The 24401-nt window shown below is 39.3% G+C and overlaps 1 protein-coding gene across 6 annotated transcripts in view; it reads right to left on the reverse strand.

The window, feature by feature from the left end:
* Positions 1–794: 794 nt before the first annotated feature.
* LOC128702366 (transcription elongation regulator 1) overlaps positions 795–24401 on the reverse strand; it is a 219576-nt gene continuing 195969 nt past the window's right edge. For 5 of the 6 annotated variants that reach the window (XM_053796594.2, XM_053796597.2, XM_053796599.2 and 2 more), the window contains 7 exons: positions 23543–23698; positions 21104–21523; positions 20640–20873; positions 20249–20403; positions 16452–16638; positions 1916–2126; positions 795–1292 (listed from right to left, as the gene is read on the reverse strand). In XM_053796594.2, the coding sequence (XP_053652569.1) occupies positions 1258–1292; positions 1916–2126; positions 16452–16638; positions 20249–20403; positions 20640–20873; positions 21104–21523; positions 23543–23698 (1398 nt within the window). In that variant the 3' untranslated portion in view covers positions 795–1257. The remainder of the gene's footprint in view (positions 1293–1915; positions 2127–16451; positions 16639–20248; positions 20404–20639; positions 20874–21103; positions 21524–23542; positions 23699–24401) is intronic. The other variant, XM_053796598.2, reaches the window with a different exon arrangement.

Below are 24401 nucleotides of genomic sequence, written 5' to 3' on the forward strand. Positions count from 1 at the left end.
GTCTTGCATCAAGCATTCAGGTATGGCTATATGCCTGTGTTCACACCCGGTTAGCTTTTACTTTTTAAAGTTTTTGACTATATATATATCAATGGTCTTTACTTCAACCATGTTACAATTATGCTCTTTATTATGTTGTTATTATTATAGTCATGGGAAGCACCAAATCTGTAAATATTATTCAGCAACACATCGGTGATAGAAGAGGTGGGTGTCCATGGAAGGTTAGTAATGGGGAAAATCAGAATTGACATAAGAGTATTTATATATGTAATGCCACAAAATCTTCCCGTTCTTTGTTTCAACACTAGAGCTTAATTTCATATATTAACTTCCTCAGTTTTGTTAAGAAAAATGTATATGTTATGTGAATTATAAGCTGAGTAAAATACAAGCTCATTATTACTTATAAAAAATAAAAATTTAAGAGTTAAAAAAAAAAAAATCAGCCTCAGTAGTTTCAAAAACCAGAAACAAAGAGGCATACAAGTAATGCTACTCAAACAAGAATAAGCATAGCAGGCAATAAATTTTGAACAAAACATTTCACATGATGTCTGATCGTCACAGTGGTTATGACATGAAATACAGAACACTGGGATACTGCATCCACGGTTTTAATAATAATTCCATGTTAATAATTATTAGCGAGTAACCAGAACTACACTACAGAATTAGGTGATTTTCTTAGGTGTCCAACAAAGACATAAAAAGCATGCTTCAAACTATACCATGCACACATACACACTTCGATTAAGTTCAAACACAATGTGTGGATTTAGAGACAAGATCAGTATCTATCACATTTTTATTTGTTTACCATACAAGAGGTAAATCCTCCACACATACAGGCCGAATGTAAGAATAAAACGTGTGATATTGACTAAATTATAAAATGCATTTGCAGACATCTACAACCATTCAATCCACAACAAAAATAAAGTTAAGCATTACTTGATAATTATCAAAACACTTCATAACAATTATACTATTGAATGATACAATCATTTATTCATACAAACAACTGTAATGAACTACACTGTCTCACTTTATTCACACCTGCACTATAGTATACAGTACTTCTATCTATGCATTCTTTTAAAAACTAACCAAAACTCAATTTATTCCAAAGACCCCTATCAACAGTTTAAATTGCTCAATTTCTAAGGCTCTATTAAAAATAACTGTGATAAATAAAATAAAATTTATGAAGCTAGTGTCAATTCTTTTGAAGCCCGTAAATTAGAGACAGCAATATTACCTCTGGTGCACAGACCCCTCCTCTCCATGCCCTGGAAAGAAGTTACACCACAAGTGAGCCCATGTCATTGTTCCCTCCTACAGCTATACAGACAAACCTCAAGAACAAAGTCTAAAATTTAAATTAAACAAAAACAATCTTGGTTTTGATATTTTTTGGTAATTTATTAGCCAACAAGCACACTATTTAAAGGCAACATTTATAAAAATATATATGTATATAAATAGTATATACATATTTTCCCATCTATTCCTTTAACAGGGCCTTGCTTAATCTTCTATAATAAATGAACAAGGTTATTATTATATATTAGTGCACCAGAAAGAAAAGTACTGCATTAAATTTTACCCTTCTAGTTTTAAAAATTAATAATATTCATGTATATGAAAGACAAATAGCATTATAAACAATTATATATTTATATATAATCCTGCAAATGAAAAACATTAAATTGCAATATGCCCCATTCAGACTTTTCATAATTTCTTATAAAATGCTGGAGGAAAAATAACTAATTACTTCCTGATGAGATATCCATCATAATGATATATATATATCACATGAAAATAGAAAGCAGTGTTATCCTGTCATGGTATATACAAGTTTCAAGCCACAGTTAACAACACATACTTTGCAAAAATAATATCTATTTACGTCTAGTGGGTTCTGATGCTGTGGGTGGAGGAGGGGGTCCCCGCTTTTCTAGCTCTTCCATGTAAGCCATTAAAATTTTTGACCTCTCTTCAGGTTGACAGTCTAACACAAGGTAGCGGCGATCCTTGCGCAAAACTTCTACCACGTCACGCATGTGCTGTTCCCCCTCACTACACATCTTTAATGACCGATGAGTAATGCTTTTTGTCTCCTGTTAAATGAAAAAAAAAAATTTAAACCAAGGCAGATTAAACTTCCTTAAATATCCAACCACAGACATGTCTCTACATTCATGCATATATAATACGACAATTATTTTGTATGAAAGTACAAAGAAGCAGATGCTATATATAGTACAGGATGTGAGAAAATTATAACAACACTATAGTAAACATGCACGTGCGTGCATGCACGCCTAGCACAAACGTTCAAAATACAGGTCGGCCACCACTCATCCGGTTCCATCAGTAATCCAGCACTAATTTTGGCTAGCACAATTTCAAATTTCCAGGGTCGCCACACCAACCTGCAGCTACTGTTTGTTGGTGCTACTTGCTGCACAAGTCATTCCCGTTTCTTTTTCAAATTTATTGTTATAGCCTGCTCACTTTTAGCCCTAGTGTGGAGTTAATAAAATTATTAGTCAGAGGGCTGAAGAGGGGTTGTTGAGGTGGCTTAGTAATTTAGAGAGAATGGATCAAAGTAGAATGACATGGAGAGCGTATAAATCTGTAGGGGAAGGAAGGCGGGGTAGGGGCCGTCCTCAAAATGGTTGGAGGGAGGGGGTAAAGGAGGTTTTGTGGGTGAAAGGCTTGGACTTCCAGCAAGCATGTGTGAGCGTGTTAGATAGGAGTGAATGGAGACGAATGGTATTTGGGACCTGACGAGGTGGTGGAGTGTGAGCAGGGTAATATTTAGTGAAGGGATTCAGGGAAACTGGTTATTTTTATATAGCTGGACTGGAGTCCTGGAAATGAGAAGTACAATGCCTGCACTTTAGAGGAGGGGTTTGGGATATTGGCAGTTTGGGGGATATGTTGTGTATCTTTATATGTACAGTGGTCCCTCGTTTATCGTCGTTAATCCATTCCTATAAGGGAGACGATTATCAAATCAATTTTCCCCATGGGAAATAATGTAAATACAATTAATCCATTCCTGACACCCAGAAGTATTAAAACAAAAATTTTTTTTACATGAAATACAGATGTAGTACATAAACAATACAATGGGACACGATGAATGAAACATTAACAGCATAACACTTACCTTTATTGGCAATTCTTCTTAGTGTATGGAAGACTGGAGGAGGAGAGAGATTGGATTAGTTACTGTTTGGAAGGGGAATCCCCTTCCGTCAACACCTCAGGTACCAAGTCCTTTTCTGGGGTTACATACTTCTCTTCTCTGTTTCTTAATGCCACTAGGACCAGCTTGAGAGTCACTGGAGTCCTGTCTCGCAAAAAAAGTGTCCAGAGAGCTCTGTTTCTGGCATCTCTTTAAAACTTCCCTATAATAGGCCAAGACTCTGTCAGTGTACAAGTTGCCAATATGGCTTGCAACATCCTTCTCAGGGTGATGTTTCTCCATAAATCTTTCCATCCTACCCCACATTTCAAAAATCTCCTTAATTTCTGAAGAAGGCACCTTTTTTCATTTCTCTTCCTCCCCCTCTGCAGCAAGATTCTGAGCTGCGATCTGTTGCTGTTCCTGCTGAAGCTCTTGCAGATCCTCAGTGGTTAGCTCTTCATTGTGGTCCTCCACCAACTCTTCCACATCCAACCTCATGGAACTTCCCAATGCCACAATAGATTTCACAACTGACACAGGCTCATCAGGGTCAGCCACAAACCCTTCAAAATCCCTCTTGTGGACACAATCTGGCCACAACTTTCTCCAAGCAACAACAGCTTCCTTGATTTCCTTTTTCTTTGCCACGATGGAAGATATGGTTGTATGGGGTTTGTTATACATCCTGGCTAGTTTGGCCACATGTACGCCACTTTCATATTGTTCGATGATGTTTTTCTTAAATTCAATTGTATTTCTCACCTTTACCAAAGGCCTGACACTAGGAGCTTTCTTTGGAGCCATAGTAGCTTATTTAGCACTTGCAAGCACTAAATGAATGGAATATTATGAAATATTTCGTACGAACAAGTGAGAGGACCGTCGCTCACTGGTAAACAATGGCACACTGGCTGGGAAGGGAGGCCAAGGCGGCTCAGAGCCGTGAGTACACGTCCAGGATGAACAACGATTAGCGAGTCAACCGACCATTTGCGAGCCAATGTTTGGACGAAAGTAACGTGACGATTTCCGAAAAGGACGACTATCGAGGGACCACTGTATATGCTTCTAAACTGTTGTATTCTGAGCACCTCTGCAAAAACAGTGATTATGTGTGAGTGAGGTGAAAGTGTTGAATGATGATGAAAGTATTTTGGGGGGGGATATTTATCTTTCTTTTTGGGTCACCCTGCCTCAGTGGGAGACGGCCGATTTGTTAAAAAAAAAAAAAAAAATTTCAACACGTCGGCCATCTCTCACCAAGACAGGTTGATGCAAAAAGAAAGAAAATACTTTCATCATTATTCAACACTTTCACCTCATACATAATCACTGTCTTTGCAGAGGCACTCGGATATGACAGTTTAAAAGTTATCCCTCCAAACTGCCAATATCCCAAATCCCTCCTTTAACCCTTTCAGGGTTGGTGCCGTACTAGTATGGCTCATGCGCCAGGGTTGGTGCCGTACTAGTATGCGTAAATTCTAGCGGCTTCAATTTAACCGGGAAACAGCTGGTAGGCCTAGATGTGAGAGAATGGGTCTACATGGTCAGTGTGCGTGGTAGGAAAAAATTTGGGGACCCAGTGGTGCATTGTGGGAACGGCATTTTAGAACACCTTGCTCACCATGCTTCGCGGTAAGAAACTCCTCGGCGAATTGGGACACTTTTTTTCCCCAGTGACAGTTCTAATACAGATGGAAGTATCAGTGAAGATGACTTCCAAGGTTTTCAGGAAGTTGTGACCGAAACTAATGACCATAATACCGGTAATAGTGAGGAAAATCCATATGACCCTCAACCTTCCACCTCTGGTGCTCGGCCGTCTTGTTCACGTTCAGTTGTACCAGAATGAAAGAGGAAACTCGTATTTTCACATATCCAGGAATCAGATGTGAGCAATGGTGATGCTAGTGATAGTGAATATGAACTCCAATCTCTTGAAAACAGTTCCAGTAATGAAAGTGAAGTAGAATATTCTCCAGTGAAGCGTCAGTATATACGACGGTACATGCGCTCTGGTAGTGTGGCATGTGCTATTCCAAGGGTAAGGAGTACATCTCGGAGTACATCCCGTGGCTGTACAACAGGAACAGATAGTGAAAATGAAGATGATAGTGTTGCAACTGGGATGGAAAATGTGCATACATCTGTTGGTGGTAGTGGTGGTGCCAGCTGTGAGGCACCAGCAGTGGGCCATGCTGCCCCCCACGCCACTGACTCACCTTAACTACAACAAAGGCTACCATCCCCCACCCACCCACCACCACACCAACCTCCACAACCACAACCACCTGTCAGTATCCAGTACCCACCAGCAGACCACACCTGGGATTGGCAGGAAGCTGCCAATTTTGTTCCCAATCCCCATCACTCTGATAAAAGTCAAAGTGCAATATGGCCATCTTGTACACTTGGGAACAATGCCACTGAACTGGAATGTTTCAAGTTCTTTGACGAACCCCTGATGGAAATTGTCAGGGAAAGCAACAGATACTTCAATTACACCATGGCAAACAATACTTTCACCAAAATCATGCCTACACCAGTGGAAGGAGACAACTGTGGCTGAGATGTGTCTTTTGTTTGCCACAATAATGCTTATGCCACATGTATATAAGCAGTGTCAAATCATACTGGTCGACAGACCGCCTGAATGTAACCCCAGGTTTCAGTGATGTATGCTTCACTTCTCAGACAAAACCAGGCCTGACAGAAATGACAGGTTATGTAAGATTAGGAATGTGTTTGTGTATCTGAAACAGATACTTCAATATGTACTATTTTGATCCCTTCAGGAAGCTTGTTATTGATGAGTCTTTGATTCTGTTCAGAGGAAGACTTGTCATTCAAGCAGTATATACCAAGCAAGAGGAAATGCTTTGGTATAAAGTTGTTTGTGCTTTGCGAGTGCTACAGTGGTCTTGTATTAGATATAACTGTGTACACTGGAAGTAATACATTGCAAGATACCAGGAAGATACCCAGTACCAGGAAGTTACTGGGTATCTCTGGTGATGTGGTTAGAACAATGATGGAACCATATCTTGGTAAGGGGCATATATTATATACTGATAACTGGTACACAAGCCCTTTACTCAGTGATTTCTTGCGAGTGAACATGACAGTTGTGTGTAGCACAGTGCGTGGAAATTGTAAACACATGCCCAGGTTCGACGCTGGCACACGTAGAGATGAGGTACAGGCATTTGCTGCCAATGACATCATGGCATTTCGGTGGCATGATAAATGAGATGTCACACTGTTGTCATCAGTTCACTGTAATGAAATAGCAGACACTGGCAGGCAGCATAGAAAGAGCAATGAACCCATTCTAAAACTTGCAGCTGTGATGGACTACACCCTCAATGTGTGTTCAGTGGACAAATATGACATGCAGATTGGGTTTGCTGATTGTGTTCGCAAGAGTTATAAGTGGTACATAAAACTTTTTCCATATTCTGGACATTTCCATGCTCAATGCTTATACAGTGGTCCCTCGTTTTTCGTAGTTCTTGGGAATCATAGATTTCAGAAACCAGAGGGATATTTTCGTATAAACATGGGCTCGCTAATCATAGGTTGACTCGCGAATAGTAGTTCGTCCGGGACGCGTACTTACGGTGTGAGCCGGGGCGGCCTCCCTACCCAGCCAGTCTGGCATTGTGTACCAGTGAGCGAAGGTCCCCCTCACATGCTCCTACGAAATATTTCATAATATTCCACTCATTTTAGTGCTTGCAAGCACTAAATAAGCTACCATGGCTCCAAAGAAAGCTCCTAGTGCCAAGCCTGTGGTAAAGAAGAGCTCACCACTGAGGAGCTGCAAGAGCTTCAGCAGGAACAGCAACAGATCGCAGCTCAGAATCTTGCTGCAGAGGAGGAGGAAGAGAGATGGAAGAAGGTGCCTTCTTCAGAAGTTAAAGAGATTTTTGCTATGTGGGGTAAGATGGAAAGCTTTAGGAAGAAACATCATCCTGACAAGGTTGTTGCAAGCCATGTTGGCAACATGTACAGTGACAAAGTCTTGGGCCATTTTAGGGAAGTGTTAAAGAGACGCCAGAAACAGAGCTCTCTCCACAGTTATTTTGCGAGACAGGACTCCAGTGACTCTCAAGGTGGTCCTAGTGGCATTAAGAAACAGAGAAGCAACCCCAGAAAAGCAATTGGTACCTGAGGTGTTGATGGAAGGGGATTTCCCTTCCAAACTGTAAACAATCCAATCTCTCTCCTCCTCCAGTCTCCCATACACTAAGAAGAATCTCCAATAAAGGTAAGTGTTATGCTGTTAATGTTTCATTCATCATTTCCCATTGTATTGTTCATGTACTATATCTATATTTCATTTAAAAAAATTTTTTGTTTTAATACTTCTGGGAGTCAGGAACGGATTAATTGTATTTACATTATTTCTTATGGGGAAAATTGATTTGAAAATCGTAGATTTCGATGATAGTAGCAACTCCAGGAACGGATTAACTACGAAAAACGAGGGACCACTGTAATACGTATAAAATGAGGACCAGAAACAAACCACCATATGGCAAATTTTGTTTGTCTGTCATCAGACAAATAATAGAAAACCGCCCACGAAATTATCAACAACTACCTTCTCGTCTGAAGCCTGGTGATCACTTCCTTATGAAACTGCCCGATAATGCTTTCAATAAAAAAGCTCAGAAGAGGTGTTACGTCTGTGCACATACAAAAAACACCCACAACAACACAGACACACTCGTTTTATGTGTGAGGAGTGTGAAACACCATTGTGAATGACACCGTGTTTCAAAGACTTCCACAGGCTGCAGAACTTCTAAGAACATATCCAGTGGCTGTATATATGTATATATAATATAGAAAAACTGTAATAAACAACATTTTATTTTGTGTGTTTGTGTAAACATGTTTTGTAAACAATATAATGACAAGAGTGTTTGTGCAGTGATTGTGTAGTACAGAAAGAGTGAATATTTACAAAATAGTCCTCATGTTGGTCTCACAGGCCATAAGTTACTTGAAAAGAAAAAATATTAAAAAATAATAGAAAAAGAGGTAGAAAAAACAAAATAAATGATTACAGGCAGTCGGCAATGTTGCCTTATGCGGTTCAATTTCTGTCAACTTCACACCTCCATATCTCGATAAGTATTGATGCCAAAATATTTTTTGTTTAGCTTATAAAATTTAGAAAAAAAAAAACTTTTCATAAGAAATTTTTTTTTTTTTAATATTTTCCGACCCTGAGAACAAGTTTGGGAGAGGGCCTGTTGACCCTGAAAGGGTTAAAGTGCAGGCACTGTACTTCCCATTTCCAGGGCTGACAAGTCTAGCTAACTGGTTTCCCTGAATCTCTCCACAAAATATATATTATATACTGGCTGCCTTCCCTCCGTGCTTGTGAGTGTCTAGTTAATGGTCCAAGTCAGACTGAAATGTCATCATCAATTTCATTCTCTCCTATGAGTGGGTTATTTGTGTATAAACATTCATGGACTTCATACAAAGCAGTCATCATCATCTAACTTAGATACAAAGGTTAATTAATTTCAAAGAAAATTTGGTTTGCAAAATTTTCAGAAAGAAAGCAAATTTTCAGAGGCAAAACATGTTTCAATAATTTCCTTGGAGGGGGAAAAAAAGGGCATAAAAAAATTTCCAGTATATTAAATCCATTAATCAAAATTTTTGATGTTAGGATCTGACTGGCCACAACAGCTGTGATTCAGTAAATCTAGTACAAGAGTGATGTTATTAATATTTAACATTATATTTTTAATTACATCTACCATCCGACTTACGACGACTCGACTTACGACCGTGCTTTTTTATGCCAAATTTCTGGGGAATAAACAAGTGTTTGTGTTGTACACAGTGTTTATCCTAAACCTTACAGTATAAAATACAGTACTAACAGCATAAAAAGTAAAGTAAAATATGAAATACCAAAATAAAACAATAAAATAGTCATTACAAAAATTTTATTTTGATATTCAGTAGTAAAGTTCGACTTACGACTGGCTTCTCGGAACCGAACTCGGTCGTAAATCGGATGGTAGGTGTGTATTCTTCCTCCCCAAACCATGCATGTCATCAGAGGTGACTAAAATGCCAGGAGCAAGGGGCTAGTGACTCCTGTATAAATTACTAAATTTAAAAAAAAAAAAAAAACTTTTTCTTTTTAGGCCATGAGGCCTGGTCTCAGACCGAGCTGCGGGGGCGTTGATCCCCGAAACCCTCTCCAGGTAAACTTTTTTTTTTTTATTATCACACTGGCCGATTCCCACCAAGGCAGGGTGGCCCAAAAAAGAAAAACTTTCACCATCATTCACTCCATCACTGTCTTGCCAGAAGGGTGCTTTACACTACAGTTTTTAAACTGCAACATTAACACCCCTCCTTTAGAGTGCAGGCACTGTACTTCCCATCTCCAGGACTCAAGTCCGGCCTGCCGGTTTCCCTGAATCCCTTCATAAATGTTACTTTGCTCACACTCCAACAGCACGTCAAGTATTAAAAACCATTTGTCTCCATTCACTCCTATCAAACACGCTCACGCATGCCTGCTGGAAGTCCAAGCCCCTCGCACACAAAACCTCCTTTACCCCCTCCCTCCAACCCTTCCTAGGCCGACCCCTACCCCGCCTTCCTTCCACTACAGACTGATACACTCTTGAAGTCATTCTGTTTCGCTCCATTCTCTCTACATGTCCGAACCACCTCAACAACCCTTCCTCAGCCCTCTGGACAACAGTTTTGGTAATCCCGCACCTCCTCCTAACTTCCAAACTACGAATTCTCTGCATTATATTCACACCACACATTGCCCTCAGACATGACATCTCCACTGCCTCCAGCCTTCTCCTCGCTGCAACATTCATCACCCACGCTTCACACCCATATAAGAGCGTTGGTAAAACTATACTCTCATACATTCCCCTCTTTGCCTCCAAGGACAAAGTTCTTTGTCTCCACAGACTCCTAAGTGCACCACTCACTCTTTTTCCCTCATCAATTCTATGATTCACCTCATCTTTCATAGACCCATCCGCTGACACGTCCACTCCCAAATATCTGAATACGTTCACCTCCTCCATACTCTCTCCCTCCAATCTGATATTCAATCTTTCATCACCTAATCTTTTTGTTATCCTCATAACCTTACTCTTTCCTGTATTCACCTTTAATTTTCTTCTTTTGCACATCCTACCAAATTCATCCACCAATCTCTGCAGCTTCTCTTCAGAATCTCCCAAGAGCACAGTGTCATCAGCAAAGAGCAGCTGTGACAACTCCCACTTTGTGTGTGATTCTTTATCTTTTAACTCCACGCCTCTTGCCAAGACCCTCGCATTTACTTCTCTTACAACCCCATCTATAAATATATTAAACAACCACGGTGACATCACACATCCTTGTCTAAGGCCTACTTTTACTGGGAAAAAATTTCCCTCTTTCCTACATACTCTAACTTGAGCCTCACTATCCTCGTAAAAACTCTTCACTGCTTTCAGTAACCTACCTCCTACACCATACACTTGCAACATCTGCCACATTGCCCCCCTATCCACCCTGTCATACGCCTTTTCCAAATCCATAAATGCCACAAAGACCTCTTTAGCCTTATCTAAATACTGTTCACTTATATGTTTCACTGTAAACACCTGGTCCACACACCCCCTACCTTTCCTAAAGCCTCCTTGTTCATCTGCTATCCTATTCTCCGTCTTACTCTTAATTCTTTCAATTATAACTCTACCATACACTTTACCAGGTACACTCAACAGACTTATCCCCCTATAATTTTTGCACTCTCTTTTATCCCCTTTGCCTTTATACAAAGGAACTATGCATGCTCTCTGCCAATCCCTAGGTACCTTACCCTCTTCCATACATTTATTAAATAATTGCACCAACCACTCCAAAACTATATCCCCACCTGCTTTTAACATTTCTATCTTTATCCCATCAATCCCGGCTGCCTTACCCCCTTTCATTTTACCTACTGCCTCATGAACTTCCCCCACACTCACAACTGGCTCTTCCTCACTCCTACAAGATGTTATTCCTCCTTGCCCTATACACGAAATCACAGCTTCCGTATCTTCATCAACATTTAACAATTCCTCAAAATATTCCCTCCATCTTCCCAATACCTCTAACTCTCCATTTAATAACTCTCCTCTCCTATTTTTAACTGACAAATCCATTTGTTCTCTAGGTTTTCTTAACTTGTTAATCTCACTCCAAAACTTTTTCTTATTTTCAACAAAATTTGTTGATAACATCTCACCCACTCTCTCATTTGCTCTCTTTTTACATTGCTTCACCACTCTCTTAACCTCTCTCTTTTTCTCCATATACTCTTCCCTCCTTGCATCACTTCTACTTTGTAAAAACTTCTCATATGCTAACTTTTTCTCCCTTACTACTCTCTTTACATCATCATTCCACCAATCGCTCCTCTTCCCTCCTGCACCCACTTTCCTGTAACCACAAACTTCTGCTGAACACTCTAACACTACATTTTTAAACCTACCCCATACCTCTTCGACCCCATTGCCTATGCTCTCATTAGCCCATCTATCCTCCAATAGCTGTTTATATCTTACCCTAACTGCCTCCTCTTTTAGTTTATAAACCTTCACCTCTCTCTTCCCTGATGCTTCTATTCTCCTTGTATCCCATCTACCTTTTACTCTCAGTGTAGCTACAACTAGAAAGTGATCTGATATATCTGTGGCCCCTCTATAAACATGTACATCCTGAAGTCTACTCAACAGTCTTTTATCTACCAATACATAATCCAACAAACTACTGTCATTTCGCCCTACATCATATCGTGTATACTTATTTATCCTCTTTTTCTTAAAATATGTATTACCTATAACTAAACCCCTTTCTATACAAAGTTCAATCAAAGGGCTCCCATTATCATTTACACCTGGCACCCCAAACTTACCTACCACACCCTCTCTAAAAGTTTCTCCTACTTTAGCATTCAAGTCCCCTACCACAATTACTCTCTCACTTGGTTCAAAGGCTCCTATACATTCACTTAACATCCTCTCTCCTCTGCATTCCTCTCTTCTCCAGGTGCATACACGCTTATTATGACCCACTTCTCGCATCCAACCTTTACTTTAATCCACATAATTCTTGAATTTACACATTCATATTCTCTTTTCTCCTTCCATAACTGATCGCTTACGGAGGAAAGATTCTTTTCCACTTCCCCATGGACAATAGAAGAAATAAAGAAGAACAAGAGCTATTTAGAAAAAGGAGAAAAACCTAGATGTATGTATATATATATGCATGTGCGTGTCTGTGAAGTGTGACCAAAGTGTAAGTAGGAGTAGCAAGATATCCCTGTTATCTAGCGTGTTTATGAAACAGAAAAAGAAACCAGCAATAGGGTCTCAAATTAACAAAACAAACATTCCTAGCACTAAAGTAACATTTTTTTCTGTTCATTAGTCACATCTCCAGGCCCCTCTTATATTAAGCTTGCTTTCCATTTTGAATTTTTATTCACACAAAAAATAGAAGATTTACTGTTATGCAGAGTACTGCAGTATTGTGAAAATGGTATAAATAATATCAGTGCATTTGTGAAAGCATATTAGATCCACCAGTTGATGGGTAATGGATGCATGACGTGATTTGTTTACTCCAACATTGGCAAAAATTGAACATTTCCGCTTCTTTGAGCTCAATTTCAAGGTACTTTTAGAGTGTAAACCATTCAAAAACATCTCTATTTTAGTAATATATCTTCCATTCTATCAAACAAGACTAAGAAAACGAGGATACAACCATAAATACCATACAAAAATATACAGCAAAGTCAGTGTTTTAAATAAAAAACTATCGGAGTGTTTTTTCTCGTTATGCACTGCGTGCTGCAGGATTTTTTATACTGCGCACACTGGACATTCAGAGCCATTCTCTCACATGTAGGTCTACCAGCCTTCTCCTGCAAGATTTGAAGCCACTAGAATTTTGGCATAACATTACCAGACCAACAATGGCTTGCAAGCCGTAATATTAGAAGACTGACAGTGAAAGAGTTAATGTCTCTTCAGTCAACTAGAGAAATTACACTACCGGTAGATAAACACAAACATCATAAGCAAAATACGAACCAGCATTATGCATGCACTGATACATTGAGATTAGGTGATTATGTCACAGAATTTAGCATGGTGAGTATATCATTTGCTTTTTCATAATCAATAAACACACTTGCCAGGGTACATCTTTTTTTTTTTTTTTAACACATCGGCTGATTCCCACCAAGGCAGGGTGGCCCGAAAAAGAAAAACTTTCATCATTCACTCCATCACTGTCTTGCCAGAGGGATGCTTCACAGTTTATAAAACTGCAACATTAACACCCCTCCTCCAGAGTGCAGACACTGTACTTCCCATCTCCAGGACTCAAGTCCTGCCTGCTGGTTTCTATTTGTCTCCATTCACTCCTATCAAATACGCTCACTATTATATGAAATAGTTCCATGAATTATCGCCCCCCCCCCCATGAGTCATACAGGACATTTCAAAACATCCAGACCATAAGAACCAGCAACATTCAAATTCTGATTTGTGTTAACTAAAACTGGGCCCCCAGAACACACACTGTGCAGCATATGCTTAAACTGCTGAGCTACAGTAATTTTTTTTTTTTTTAACAAAACTGGATACAGTAGCAATATGCTATTATCCTTCACTATATGACAATTACACAATAATAACAATTACTGTTTTCCTGCTATATTCCATCACACAGGATGGGACTCATAAAAGATGTTGAAATCAGACAGCCTGAGCTGGAGACTCCAGTGAGTCAGGTATTCTAATAAGGGTTCATCAGTTGCAAGCCATAGCTTGAGTTACCTGGAGGTTATTCCGGGGATCAACGCCCCCGCGGCCCGGTCCATGACCAGGCCTCCCGGTGGATCAGGGACTGATCAACCAGGTTGTTACTGCTGGCCGCACGCAGTCCAACGTACGAGCCACAGCCCGGCTGATCCAGCACTGACTTTAGGTATCTGTCCAGCTCTCTCTTGAAGGCAGCCAGGGGTTTATTGGTAATTCCCCTAATGCTTGATGGGAGGCTGTTGAACAGTCATGGGCCCCGGACACTTATGGTGTTTTCCCTTAGTGTACCAATGGCGCCCCTACTTTTTATTGGCGGCATTTTGCATCGCCTGCCCAGTCTTTTACTTTCGTAGGGAGTGATTTCTGTGTGGAGATTTGGGACAATTCCTTCCAAGATTTTCCAAGTGTAGATTATGATATATCTCTCCCTCCTGCATTCCAACGAGTACAAGTCAAGTGCTTCCAAGCGTTCCCAGTAGTTAAGGTGCTTGACAGAACTTATACGTGCAGTAAAGGATCTCTGTACACTCTCTAGATCTGCAATTTCACCTGCTTTGAATGGAGATGTTAATGCACAGCAGTATTCCAGCAGTATTCCTAGAGAGAACAAGTGATTTGAAAAGGATCATCATTGGCTTGGCATTTCTCGTTTTGAACGTTCTCATTATGTATACTATCATTTTCTTTGCAATTGTGATCGTGGCACTGTTACCATCACTTAGAAATTTTCAAGTCTCAGGATAGCCCTAGACATGAGAGAATGGGTCTGTGGTGAGTAAAAAAAAATCCTACCCCATGCAGTGCATGATGGGAAAAGCAAACCTCTAACCTTACGTCTGCTTTAACCCCTTCACTGCCAGAAGCCCAGAAATTAAAAATGCTTGGACTGTTGATATTAAAAAAAAAAAAAAATCCCTCTGAAATGGCAGACAATCTTTTTCTGAAAGTAATGATGCCAAAAATGAGGATTATGATGCACTCTTGTTCAGGCTTTCCTTCATCACACAGTTTTATAGTACTCAAAATCTTATTCTCTTAATATGAAATTAAGTAGTGCACCTTCCTTGGTTTTCAGCTCAATCCACTCTCTCAATTTTTCTTTCTTATTTAGGTGTTTTGATTTATGGGTCATTCTTTTCTGAGGGTCACAGCCTGAGCGATTCACTGCATGAGCTCTTATCTTCTCATTCCTTTTAACTGAACATACTGATGCTTCATAGAGACCACAGGCTCAAGCCATCTTTATCACATATGCACCACTTTTAAGCATACCTAGCATCTCATTTTTCTTCAAAACACCAGATATTCATGCATAAACATCTTGGCATTTCAAGCATCACTTGCATTTGACTTGTGCCATGGTTACTATCCAGACATGAGATATGATGATGAAAAGATAAAAAAATAATTCACTAACACAGAGCCGAGTATGGGATAGGACTTGAATGCAGAGAGAGCTGTGGCATGAGAGCCTGTGTACATTAAATATGATTAGGTCTCTCTTGCAAAGACAATGGTTTAACCCATATGCTGGCCCAGGAAGGGGGAAAGAGAGCTCCTGTGGCATTTCATATTTGAAAACGTACTAACAGACTATCTTTTCATCGACAGTCTACTGTATATACATTTGTTGGCCCATCTTGGAGTATGCAGCATCAGTATAGAACCCACACCTAAAGAGGCAAGTTAAGAAACTGGAGAAGTACAGAAAAATATGCAATGAGGCTTGTTCCTGAGTTGAGGGGCATGAGCTATTAGGATTACTTAACTAAACAATCTATCGAAGGACAGAAGAACCAGGGAAGACATGCTGATAAACAAAAAATACTCAAGAGGAAATTGACAGGGTAGATAGGAAGAGGATGTTTAGAGAGAAGTAGGAATTTGACACATCTGAGATGCAGGGGTCAGGAAGAATTTCTTAAGTCTCAGGGTGGTCAGGAAGTGGAATAATCTGGGTGAGGAAGTGGTGGAAGTAGCTCCATACATAGCCTTGAAAGCAAGTACAATAGGGACAATGAGCCTGAGAGAAAATGTATCCAGAGTGGCAAATTAATAGGCAGGGCAAGGATCCATGAACTGATGCCTTCAACCACAAATGGGCAAGTACATTATCACTTATAAAATGCACACACATGCACCTGGGGTGTCATAGCTACAGAATAAGGACAGTTCAGCATAGCTTGGCAAGTGCTAAGTTATCATCCACTAAACATGAAAGTAGCTTTTTTACTGCACATCTTTAGATTTACAAATACCTTAACCTACTACAAATAATATCTTTACTACTGCTAATAATGAAATCTTAAATCTATTACTAATAATCATGATAAAACAGAATAATTTTTATGTGACATTTAACTCACTTTAAGCAGTTCCCTGAAGTCAGCTTTAGCTGCTACCAGTTTATCTTTTAAGTATTCACGAAACTCCCTCTCGCACTTCTTATCAGATGATGAAAATTTTGTATACCGTGGATCATCCTTAAGTTCTTTTTTCAGATCTTTCCAATTTGAGTCCAAGTTCACCTCTGGTAATTCTTCCAGAAGTTCTCTAATAAAATGAAAGGAGAATTTAAACTGAGTAAATATGCACACGCAGCATACAGAAATACAGTGGTCCCTTGAGTTACGATATTAATACATTCCAGAAGATGCATCTTACCTCAAAACTGTCACAACACAGACACCAAAACACACAATTTTACAGTAATTCTTTCAAAAAACCCGGAAGTGCAATTTTTACTGTACCTTGCACACACTCAGATATAAATTGGAAGCATTGTTTTCCCTTCATCTGCTTCTCTCCTATCCAAAATTACAACAGTCTTTTCATCTCTATGATAATTTCTCTGCTTATTTTCACTAGCTTACATTCGTAAGCCGCTTTCGCTTTTTTTTTTCTTCTGCAATGTTGTTTGTAGAAAGCCATAATCATGCATCAATGCACAATTTCTTGCCTGAGCCTCAGAAAAATTGCCTGTTTACTGTGTACTTCAGGGGCCATGACTAGGTATTACAAAAGAAAATTTAATTAGAATACAAATGCAGTTATGAAGGGTAAATAATCCAGAGTCAGTGTGAAAAGTATATGGTAACTTTAAGTTGAAGTATGGTACAAAGTATGCTACTGGCTGAGATGCTACCATACACACATTCAACCTCATTGCTGATTGGCTACTACGCCACCCTTCATTCCTATCGGCTCAGATGTTGTCCAAGAGGCAAGCTACTGCATCGCTGGTTGGCTAAGGCCCACCCAAACACGAACTGATGCTCCTACTGGCTCAAATTATGCCCAAGAGGGCATAATTTGAGCTGGTTGGCTGAGGCCCACCCATGCATACCAACCATAAAAATATAATAATAATCCTACAAGTACATAATACAACTATTACAGATCTGCATGACATCATTGGCATGCTACTGTATAAAGTCTCTGGTTATGCAGAGCACTTCAGGCAGCTTGGGTTAATTTTGCTTGCCAAGATGCAACCCACAAGAGTCATGTCATCATACACAAATAATTTCTCAAATTTTTCATGATAATTCAAAAGTAAATTGCTCTGAGAGTGAATCGTAACTCAAGGGAACACTGTATTAAGTACAGTTATCTATGATTACTTATAGCACAAGTCAACATAAGTGAAACACCTTTAAGGACAGAGAGAATTCTTAAACATGCTATACAATGAAGTTTCATTCATTAAGAAAAGCTTAATTAAGTATGGTAGGCAACCACATTTCAAGGCGCCAAGTCACCAATGCATCATGATTGAATTTCATTTCCCATTACCACGTTTCACTGGAAATGACCATTTGCGCTGGTGGGATATTTCCCTCCACAGAGGCAGATTTTTTTTTTTAATCTTTTCATCGCTGCATCAGCTGTCTGGTTATTAATAATGGTATCTCAAAAAAGATACCAAAGGTGCCAAGAAGTTTAAACACAAAACTATGCCTCGTAAAAATTTCGGGGTTATTGGTATGTTCAGTTACACTGTTATGTTAATGACACCAGGGTTCCTCACAAAGATCTATGTCTTGAGCTTAGCTCACCCAGATAAGCCAAGAACTGTAAATTTTGACCTAGGTATGAGAGAATGGGTTTGTGCAGTGTATGCATAAATAAAACTAAATACTGCCCCATGTGTGCACGGTGGGAAAAGCATAACTCTGACCTTGCGTTTCTTGAAAATAGCATCATTGAGACATTTTCTAGGATGGTTTTTAATGATTAACATGAGGTTAATCATAGAATTGATGAGGGAAAAAAGGTGAGTGGTGTGTTGAGGTATATGTGGAGTCAAAAAATGTTATCTATGGAGGCAAAGAAGGGAATGTATGAAAGTATAGTAGTACCAACACTCTTATATGGGTGTGAAGCTTGGGTGGTAAATGCAGCAGCGAGGAGACGGTTGGAGGCAGTGGAGATGTCCTGTTTAAGGGCAATGTGTGGTGTAAATATTATGCAGAAAATTCGGAGTGTGGAAATTAGGAAAAGGTGTGGAGTTAATAAAAGTATTAGTCAGAGAGCTGAAGAGGGGTTGTTGAGGTGGTTTGGTCATTTAGAGAGAATGGATCAAAGTAGAATGACATGTAAAGCATATAAATCTATAGGGGAAGAAAGGTGGGGTAGGGGTCATCCTTGAAAGGGTTGGAGAGAGGGGGTAAAGGAGGTTTTGTGGGCGAGGGGCTTGGACTTCCAGCAAGCGTGCGTGAGCGTGTTAGATAGGAGTGAATGGAGATGAATGGTACTTGGGACCTGATGATCTGTTGGAGTGTGAGCAGGGTAATATTTAGTGAAGGGATTCAGGGAAACCGGTTATTTTCATATAGTCGGACTTCAGTCCTGGAAATGGGAAGTACAATGCCTGCACTTTAAAGAAGGGGATTGGGATATTGGCAGTTTGGAGGGATATGTTGTGTATCTTCATATGTATATGCTTCTAAACTGTTGTATTCTGAGCACCTCTGCAAAAACAGTGATAATGTGTGAGTGTGGTGAAAGTGTTGAATGATGAAAGTATTTCCTTTCTTTTTTTTTTGGGTCACCCTGCCTCGGTGGGAGACGGCCGACTTCTTGAAAAAAAAAAATAACTTGTACACAAGAGAAAAACTTGTGATGACGTTTTGGTCTGTCTTGGACCATTAATCACACACAGTTTCTTTCCCCTATGTTCAAGTTATTTGTGTACTGTTCCAGCCATGGTATTGTGCCTTTTTGTTCTTTATGGTTTTAATTGCTATTTCTCAGTATTATTTGATTGAATAGAAGACATACTACTGAAAGAGATGATTTTGGATGGTTCCAGGACAAAGTTGTTTGAAATTGGCCTCAAAGTAGCCTTAGGTTTATTTGGGTATATGGTATAGGCAGTGTGGTTGTTGACAGCCCCAAGCCAAGCTGAAGCCCAGAAAGAGTGGGCAGAAGAGAACATCTGACCTTTGCTGAGTTTGTCTGGTCAGTGCGAGTGAACCAGTGTTTCTTACACCAAGGTCTACGTTGAACTAGGCCCACCAGGTAGCAGCAGGATCACTAGTTTCAAGGGTGTGAAATGCAATGCCATACAGAGTTTCGAGTTTTCCTTTTACCATCATAGATTGTGTGGGGCAGGATTTTACTTATACTATGCACACCCACTGCATAGATGTAATCTCTCATTTCTAGGTGAAAATTTAGTCACACCTTATCTGAGGGTGATGTGAGAGACCTTGGCATCAATAACAGATCTACGTGATTGCCACCGAAAGAGTTCACCAACATGAAATGTGGTAGTTCACTCTACATGCAAATCTTAATTTTAATAGCCCCATGTTAAGTTGTCTCCTTTATATTTAAACAAAAAATTCATTACATACCCCATAAATAATTTACATGCATCATTTAGACCTATATTTCATAAACATTAAGAAAGAAACTCACAATACCATACAGGGGTTCAAATATTAGATATGGCAAAGCTCTACTGCAGCAGTCAAAGGTTAAGAAGTATGACCAGACCTGGAACTCACCCTACTCAAATTCAAAGAGACAGTTACTTTTTTCTTTTGAACTTCCATTGGTCAAAGAATAGGTTTGCATTTCATGGTTTGCATAGCTGCTGTACAACATAAAATCAGAAATTTATTACCATACAAGAACAAATTAAGGACTATCTCACCTGAACTTTTCTCGCTTGCGCTTTGTTAGATTTTCCACATGATTATTAAATAACTTCTCCTTCTCTTCACGCTCTAAGGCTCCAGCAGATTCCCAGCGCGAGTCTTTCTTAAGTGATTTTTTTGCTTCTTTCCAAGTGTAATCAGTGCTTCGCACCTGAAATGATATATGTACTTTGCTTTTTTATACAAGATCCAAGCATAAGTAAAATATAGAAATAAATAATCCTTTTCATCAGCAAGAAAAGAAAGCATTCAATCAAAGTTACATTCTTCCCATTTACAAAAAACTAGGAAATGATCAAGCTAAAACACTACCAGATAATATTACACTAGCTAACTTATTGAAGTCATAAAGAAAATAAATTAACATTCCAAATAAAACAACCTTACCAAATCTGCTAATAATGCATTAAAATTATGAACGGCTTCATCATGCTTGTGCTGCATACGCTCCTTATCACGATCTCGAAGATGTCCTGCAAGAGCCCTCTGAACCTCCTCTTCTCTCTTCCTCAAGGACTCCTCAATCCTCCTTTGCCTTTCCCGCTCCTCTTCCTCAGCTGCTTCATTCGCTTCCCCATCCTCACGCTCTTCATCAGGCCCATCACTACCTGTATCTTCACCCTTATTAGAGAAATATGGGTCTTGGTTATTTATTTCCTACGATGTACATTACAAAATAAAGGCAATACTCAATAGATTTCTAATATAAATAATTTGAAAATTTCATGCAGAACATTAGGAATGTGTAAACTACTTAATATTAATTAAATCTTACATAAATTTTGCCTTAGATTCAGTATCTGTGCAGTATAGCCATGAATATCCTACAGATTACTAATCAAAATCCATACCATGCTAGCCAACTTTGTTCCCCTAACCTCGCTCTTATGAGTGTCCTCCATATCCTCCCCCATGTCTTGAATAGCTTCCAAATCATCCTTCTCTCGATCTTTGTCCTTATCTTTATCTTTTTCTTTCTTTTCTTCTCGGTCCCTCTCTTTGTCCTTCTCTTTCTCTCTCTCTTTATCCTTCTTTTCCTTCTTCTTTTCTTTACGATCAGACCTCTCTCGTTCCTTGCTACGGTCACGGGACTCTCTGCTTCTTCTTTCCCTTTCCTTTTCTCCTCGCTCTCTCTCACGCTCCCTCTCACCACGATCCCGATCTCGTTCAGGGCGTTCTCTGTCTCGCTCCCGATCTCTGTCACGTTCCCTTTCCCTATCCCTATCACGGGTCCTTGAACGATCACGAGAACGTCTTCGTTCTTCTTTAATCTGAAACATTAAACAAAATTACATCCAATAACCAACATTTTTTTTTAACAAACTGCTCATCCCTTACTGTGGTAGGGTGGCTCAGTAAAAGGTAATAACATCTATCCCTAACTCTCATTCAATCACTGTCTTGCCAGAAGCATGCTAGCCTTACAGTTCAGATTGCCCTCTGAGCTGCAATATCTCCACTCCTTCAGAGTGCAGACACTATTTTCCACCTACAGGACTCTTTTGTCTGTGACTGGTTTCTCCCTGACTTACTTTGTCAATGTTACCTTGATTGAACTCCAACAGCATATCAAGTCATAATAACCACTTGCAGCCACTCTTATCTAATGCACTTGAATAAACTTGGCAAATTCCCAAGCCCCTAGAAATCAAAACTTCCTTTACCCACTCCCTCCAACCTTTCCTAGGATGACCCCTAGTCCCTCCTTCCTTCCATCACAGATTTGCCCACCTTCCTAGTATCCTAATTTGTTCCATCCTCTCTAGATGCCCAAACCATCTCAACAACCCCTTCTCAGCCCTCTGAATAAAATTTTTGGTAACCTACACCATTTTCTAATTTCCAATCTCTGAATTCTCTGCATAATATTCACACCATACATGTTGCCCTCAAAAACACTGCCCCTGCCTCCAACTTCCTAAGTGCAACATTACTGGTACCATTATACTTTGGTATATTCCTCTTTTTATAAACTTCTGTGTCTCTACAGATGCTTCAATACACCAAATAGGCATTCAATAATCATGCTGACAAATACACCACTTTTGAAATAGCCAATTTTCATTAGACAAAAGTATTGCCATATACTAAAAAATATGATTACTTATAATTTTTAGGGCACCTCCATTCAATGTCTAGAGGAAGATTCTTCACTATAACTTTATTTTAAGTGAACATAGAAAAGAGTAAGGTGATGAGAGTATCAAATGATTTAAAGAAAAATTGGATATCAAATTGGGGAGGAGTAGTATGGAAGAAGTGAATGTTTTCAGATATTTGGGAGTTGACGTGTCAGCGGATGGATTTATGAAGGATGAGGTTAATCATAGAATTGATGAAGAAAAAAAGGTGAGTGGTGCATTGAGGTATATGTGGAGACAAAAAATGTTATCTATGGAGGCAAAGAAGGGAATGTATGAAAGTATAGTAGTACCAACACTCTTATATGGGTGTGAAGCATGGGTTGTAAATGCTGCAGTGAGGAGGCGGTTGGAGGCAGTGGAGATGTCCTGTCTAAGAGCAATGTGTGGTGTAAATATTATGCACAAAATTCAGAGTGTGGAAATTAGGAGAAGGTGTGGAGTTAATAAAAGTATTAGTCAGAGGGCTGGAGAGGGTTTGTTGAGGTGGTTTGGTCATTTAGAGAGAATGGATCAAAGTAGAATGACATGGAGAGAGTATAAATCTGTAGGCGAAGGAAGGCGGGTTAGGGGTCGTCCTCGAAAAGGTTGGAGGGAGGGGGGTAAAGGAGGTGTTGTGGGCAAGGGGTTTGGACTTCCAGCAAGCGTACATGAGCGTGTTAGATAGGAGTGAATGGAGACAAGTGGTATTTGGGACCTGACGATCTGTTGGAGTGTGAGCAGGGTAATATTTAGTGAAGGGATTCAGGGAAACTGGTTATTTTATATAACCGGACTTGAGTCCTGGAAATGGGAAGTACAATGCCTGCACTCTAAAGGAGGGGTTTGGGATATTGGCAGTTTGGAGAGATATATTGTGTATTTTTATACGTATCTACTTCTAAACTGTTGTATTCTGGGCACCTCTGCAAAAACAGTGATTATGTGTGAGTGAGGTGAAAGTGTTGAATGATGATGAAATTATTTTCTTTTGGGGGATTTTCTTTCTCTTTGGGTCACCCTGCCTCAGTGGGAGATGGGCGACTTGTTAAAAAAAAAAAAATTTACTTTTAATAAAATTTTTGCAGTTCTGACTTTTATGACTTCATATGGTTTGAGGAACTACCCATATAAACGTCTTTCTGATTATAAAAAAACAGATAGTCTTACCTTAATCATATAATCACGAAACCAGTCCTCACGCTGAACCCCAGATTCCACAATTTTATATCTAGGATCATTATCAACTTTACGTTTAACATCAGACCACCGGCTATGGCGATCAATGTCTGCCTCTTTAAGCATGGTGAAGAAGTCCTTCTTAATCTAAATTGGGGAGAAACAAGGCACTGTGTTATTGACACGATAATTGCTATGAACTTTTTTTTTTTTAAATTAAACTACATATATCTGCCACCTGAAAAAATAAATTATTAATTTTTCATTATCTCCATATTACTGCTAAATAACCTACATCCTGTATGGAAGGAAATGCTCAAGCTTATAGGAAAGCGAATTTCTGAAAAGGAAACTGTTTAAGTGCAGATAATATGGGGATTTGAACCATCATCCTTCCCTAACTATTGAGTATTATGATACAAAATGATTCATAATAGTTGTTGGTACTTTGTGCTCTTTTAAAAGTATAATTCACTTTTTCCATGAAAAATTGACATTTTCTAATTCTTTTTTGAGTTGTACATTGGCAATAATAATGTATTTACAAGTTAGCTTTTCTGATTCAACCATGCATAAAATCATTACAGTAAAGGAGCTCTGAGATAACATTCTAAGGCTCGGTAGGTCAGGATTACAAACACATCAAACATGACAAACTTTCAATGCTTTTAATTTATGAACTTTCAGGGAGGCTATTGTTAGATATAACAAATGCACATGTCACTATAAGAAAAAGAATGCCACACAGCATTGAAAGTTTGCTCTCTCTGTTTGAATGACTAATAAATCGACTACAAGGTTACAAGAGAAAAAGAAACATCTTTGTACGGGTGAAGAAACAAATGACTGC

The sequence above is a fragment of the Cherax quadricarinatus genome, chromosome 80 (genome assembly GCF_038502225.1).
Source record: "Cherax quadricarinatus isolate ZL_2023a chromosome 80, ASM3850222v1, whole genome shotgun sequence".
Taxonomy (NCBI): Eukaryota; Metazoa; Arthropoda; class Malacostraca; order Decapoda; family Parastacidae; genus Cherax; species Cherax quadricarinatus.